The sequence below is a fragment of the Marmota marmota genome, unplaced genomic scaffold (assembly GCF_001458135.2).
Source record: "Marmota marmota marmota unplaced genomic scaffold, marMar, whole genome shotgun sequence".
In the NCBI taxonomy this organism is placed as follows: Eukaryota; Metazoa; Chordata; class Mammalia; order Rodentia; family Sciuridae; genus Marmota; species Marmota marmota.
Genome location: NW_025999862.1, coordinates 383952 through 389502, shown reverse-complemented (window position 1 = coordinate 389502; position 5551 = coordinate 383952). Strand labels below are relative to the sequence as shown.

The window sequence follows — 5551 nt, the reverse complement described above, 5'->3', positions numbered from 1 at the left end:
AGTTCCCGGAACCTTGGGTGTTGTCCTTGCTGCGCTTCGGCCGAGGCATTTGGCAGGTGCCCGCGTATTCGTCACTTCCGCCCCCGCTAGGAAGCTGGGAGGACGGAGGACAGGAGAGGTGGGAACCCTGGGACGGTAGTGATCCGGAGTCTCGGCGACGGGGCGAGACGGGGCCGGTAGGTGGTGGGAGGGGGCCCAGCCGGAGCCGGCTGGAGGGCCAGGCCCGGAGGCCCCCACCCTGGCGTACCTGCCCCGGCCGCGGCTGAGGAGGAGGCAGCCGAGGAGGATGATCTCCAGATACACTCGGAAGGCCGTGCCGCAGACCTTGGAGCTGTGAGTGGACTGCTAATCCATCCCAGCCCGGGAGACTGAGGCGGGTCGTGGGCTCCCTGGGGACCCTCCATAACTAGTCTTTCTCGCCTTTCTTTTCCTGGGGTTGGGGAAACTAAATATTGCCTGGAATTCTCTCTTCCCAGCCTTGGTGGACACTTGTCCCTCCGCCTGCAACTGAGGGCGTGTCTCGCGACCTGTAGCCTAAGACTTGATCTCTTGAGCAGTACTAACTGATTATAGGAACTGGGTCTCCTAAGGCGTTTGTAGTTCCTACAGTGCTTCAGGCCCCACTGCCAATGGTAATTGACAACTGGAGAAGTTATTAATAATCTAGTGTTTCAATAAAGTTGAACACCTCAAGTGCCAGACATCAATGCAAATCTGTTTACATGCATTATCTCAATCATTCCAACATTGATATTGGTGAGTATTTTATTTTGGACATTCTACAGATAAAGTTCCCACATTTCAAGATTGTAACATGTTAAAGGTTACACACAGCCGGGAGGTAGTGGAGCTCAGAGGTACAAACCCTGTGCAATCTGACTCTGAACCCGGTGGTCATAATCATTATATATACTGCTTCCCCACCTCTTAAGCATCAGAACGTAAAAGAATCAATTTTTCTTTTTTAGACTAAAAAGCAAGTATTTCTAACTTAAAGACCCACTTCTTGTCCTTAACGTAATGTTATAATTTAGCAAGTAATGCTAATGTCTTCCCATTACTAAGTCAAAGTCCTTTGCTTTTTGATCCTTATAACAACTCTGTAGGAAGGGTTTGATTATCTTCAGTTTTTCAGGTGATGAAATTATATGAAAAAGTTTACTCATTTTAAGGTTACATAGCCAATAGAATCAGGATTTAGGCCTGGGCTTTAAAAAATTTTCCCTTTTCATTGATCTCTGTTATTTTAGCCGCCATACATCATTTACTAAATATTAATTACATATGGCAAAAGCAAGCATATTTTAAGTATGCTGAGTTTCTAGCTGGACTCTTTTCTAGCTATGAAATTTTTTTGGCAAATTACAAAATCTCTCTGCCTTCATTATGTAAAAGCATGTCTACAATGATGACATAGGGCTTCTCATGAAATAAATGTGTCCTCAGTAAATGGTAATTTCCTTTTACATATCCACCTTTACTTGGTACAATAGACATACAAAGAAAATAAGTCTAAAATCTCTCTTTGTGTTTCAAAAGCTTATTATCTGTTAAGGAATAGGATATCTGCCCAGTAGCCATTCAGATAATAAGGAACTGGAATGAAGAACAGTCGTTTCATAGTAAAGTGAACAGCATTTAGCTTAAAATCTACTTTTATAGTTAATTCCAACATACTGAAAAGTTAAAACAAATCTTGTGTGGGGAAAAAAATATGAATAAGCAGTTAAGTATTGAATGGATTGAAGTTATTGACCCAGTGTAGTTACATTACTTGTTCTTGGTTGGTAATTTGATAATCCCAAAAGATGATTCTCCATCTGGAATCACAGTGAAGTGAGTAATGAAGATAAAATGTGCATAAAAGACAGTGCAATAAAAGGGCTTTTTAATCAAGATGCTATATACTGTCCTTTGAAGCAGGAACTTTAACTTTCTTCCTAACAATTATAAATTATAGATGTTGAAGAGAGTTTGGGAAAAAGAGATTTTCAACACACAGCATAACTTTTTTAAATGAAAAATTTCAAACATAAATATATTGAGAATAATATAATGAGCCACCCATTACTCCATACTCAACGATTGTCAACTTATTAAAATGTATTTGCTTCATCTATCTTTTATCTCTTTGTAGCTTTTCTCTGAAAGAAGGAAAACAAAACCCCCAGGATACTGGTTTATGTTGTCATTTTGTCTGTATTCATATCCTGTACATCTCTAAAAGCTAAGGACATTTTCTTATGTAATCAAAATGCTATTGTTACATTTAATAATATTTCTTTGTTATTTTTTGTCACTTCCTTGACTAAAAAAAATGTTTTTAAGTCTCTATTTCATAGCTAGAATCCATATTTCAGATTCCTCCCATTTTATCAAAGATAGGCTTTTAGTTTTAGGTTCACTGAATGAGAGCAGTACAGATGGCTCTGCAGAAATTAATTTCTACCATTAGAGAAAATTTAAAGGGAAAGCTTCGTTGACCTGATCCTTTGCTTTATGTTTATATATAAAAATGATACAATTTACTAAAGTCTCAAATTTTATTTCCACTTAGAGGCCTTGGAACCAGACTACTTAGATTTGAATCCTGACTCTACTTACTAATCATATGACCATAAGCAGGTTACTTAATCCCTCTGGCTTCATTTTCCTTCCCTGGGGAATGTACTAAATTTATAATATAAATTTCTGTATTAAAGGACATGGGAAACCTATTATAAAGAAACTTGGGTAGCTTTGTTTAACTAGCCAGACTCCTAAATTTATTTGACTGCAGAATTTTATGAGGAAGGAAAGTACTGTAGATGATTAGGATTGGAACATGTAATAATTGACCCATAGTTTATTCCAGTGCACATGTCCAATAGAAAATAGAAATTCCAGATAAGCAATGTCCAATAGAAAATATGATATAAGCTGCATATGACATTTTAAATTTTCAGGTGGTTACAACAAAAAATAAAAAAGTGAAATCATCATAGACTCAGAGAAAGTTGCAAAATTAGTATATAGAACCCCATGAACCCTTCATTCAGTTTCCCTCCGTTGATGACATCTAGGTAGCTTTAGTATAATTTCAAAGCCAGACACTGACATTAGTACAGTAAAGTTAACTAAACTACAGACCTTATTCAGTTTTCACCCATTTTTACATCCTGTTGTCTCTGTGTGCATATATGTATGCATGCATATATACACATAGTTCTATGCAGATGGTCTAATTTATAGATTGTTTAACTACCACTACAATCAAGTAGACATCTGTTTTGCCACCACCAAGGAACTTCTTTGTGTACTCTTATTAGTCACATCCCCTCCAGCAGCTACTGCTATGTTCTCTATCTCTATAGTTTTGTTATTTGTGAGTGTTATATAAATAGAATCATAGAGTATACATAATTGTGATTGGCTTTGGCTTTATTCACTTAAGCATGATACATTTGAGATCCATCCAGGTTGCTGCATGTATCAATAGTTCATTTCTTTTGATTGCCGAATTATTCTATTGTGTGACTATACCAAAGTTTAATCATTTACACATTGGACATTTGAGTTGATTACAGTTCTTTTTCAACTATAACAAAAACTACTATGAACATTTTGTGTATGTTTTTGCATGTGAATATAAGTTTTAATTTCTCTGGTCTCAAATACACAACAGTTTAACTGCTAGGTCTTTTGGTAAATGTATGTGGGGGGTTTTGTAAGAAACTATTGAACTATTCTAGCGTGGCTATACCATTTGACATTCTTGCCAGTAAAGTATTATATGATATTCCGTTTACTCCACATTCTCACCTGCATTTAGTGTTATCAGTATTTTTTATTTTAGCTGTTCTGATAGGTGTGTAGTGATATCTTACTGTATTCTCAATTTTTTAAATTAATTAATTCATTTTAATTAAGTACATATGACAGCAGAATGCATTTTGATTCACGATGTAGTGTCACACCATATGTGTAGTCATACATGTACCTAGGGTAATGATGTCTATCTCATTCAGCCATCTTTCCTGCCCTCATCCATCCTCCCCACCATCCCTCTCCTTTGCCCAATCAAAGTTTCTCCATTTTTCCCATGCCTCCCTGCTCCCTGTTATGGATGAGATCCACTTATCAGAGAGAACATTTGGCCTTTGGTTTTTTGAGATTAGCTTACTTTGCTTAGTATGATATTCTCCAACTCCATCCATTTACCTGCAAATGCCATAATTTTATTCTCTTTTAATGCTGAGTAATATTTCATTGTATATATACCATAGTTTCTTTATCCATTCATCTATTGAAGGACATCTAGGTTTCTTCCACAGTTTAGCTATTGTGAATTGAGCTGCTATGAACATTGATGTGACTGCGTTACTATACTATGATGATTTTAAGTCCTTTCGGTATAGACTGAGGAGTAGGATAGCTGGATCAAATGGTGATTCCATTCCAATTTTTTTAAAGGAATTTCCAAACTGCTTTCCAGATTGGTTGCACCAATTTGCTCCCATCAACATTGTGGGAGCAAATTTTTGCCACACACACGTCAGATAGAGCACTAACCTCCAGGATATATAAAGAACTCAAAAACCTTAACACCAAAAAAACAAACAGCTCAATCAATAAATGGGCTAAGGAGATGAACAGACACTTCTCAGAAGAAGATATACATTTAATCAATAAATATGTGAAAAAATGTTCAATATCCCTAGTAATTATAGAAATGAAAGTCAAAACTACTCTTAAGATTTCATCTCACACCAGTCAGAATGTTATTTCAAGGATACAGACAACAATAAATGTCGGTGAGGATGTGTGGGGGGAAAGGCACACTCATACATTGCTGGTGGGACTGTATTTTCAATTTTTAATGAAATTTCAAGAATATATTTTGTTTAATATATCCAAAATATTTTAATATATAATCAAGATAATAAAATTAATAAGATTGCATATTATTTATGTACTAAGACTTTGGAATCCAATGTATTATACACTTAAAAAACAATCCGGGGTTCTCACACTTGAGGTAGCTCAAATTTTCCCTTGAATGTATGTCTACTTCCTAAATAAACCTCTGTCTGTGCATTTGTCAGACAAACAAACCAAAAAAACCCACAATCAGTTCCAATGAGCCTCATTTGTAACTGCTGCTTGCTAGTAGTGTCCACTGCATTGGGCAGTTCCAGAGTTGCAGGAAGTTGGTAACTAATTTTTAGATCCAGTTACTGAAATATATTTATCTTCTCCTTATAGGAAATATAACTTTATTTTATCTTTAACAGGAAAGGAGTAACAAAACATGCTCTTAATCATCATCCCCTTCCAGAGCAACTGGATGAAATTTCCTCTACTAATGATGGCCATGAAAAAGACACAAGTTCCCAAAGGTAATAACACAGAGTGCACTTGTTTGTTTATTGGTCTTGCTAATGGCAAAAGTTTTGTTTTTTGGTATCAAGACTTTGTTAACGAATCAAGAAGTTTTATCATCTTAAGAGTCTGAGGCAGTAGGACTGCTTGAGTCTATTAGTTTGAAGTCAGCCTGGGCAACATAGTAAGA

The 5551-nt window shown here is 36.5% G+C and overlaps 1 protein-coding gene across 4 annotated transcripts in view; it reads left to right on the top strand.

Annotated features, from left to right (window-relative positions):
- Positions 1-112: 112 nt before the first annotated feature.
- Fam149b1 (family with sequence similarity 149 member B1) overlaps positions 113-5551 on the top strand; it is a 51028-nt gene continuing 45589 nt past the window's right edge. For 2 of the 4 annotated variants that reach the window (XM_015500496.2, XM_015500495.2), the window contains exons 1-2: positions 115-333; positions 5274-5378. In XM_015500496.2, coding sequence (XP_015355982.1) covers positions 287-333; positions 5274-5378 — 152 coding nt within the window. In that variant the 5' untranslated portion in view covers positions 115-286. Of the gene's footprint in view, positions 334-5273; positions 5379-5551 lie in introns of all 4 variants that reach the window. The other 2 variants (XM_048809096.1, XM_015500497.2) reach the window with 2 other exon arrangements.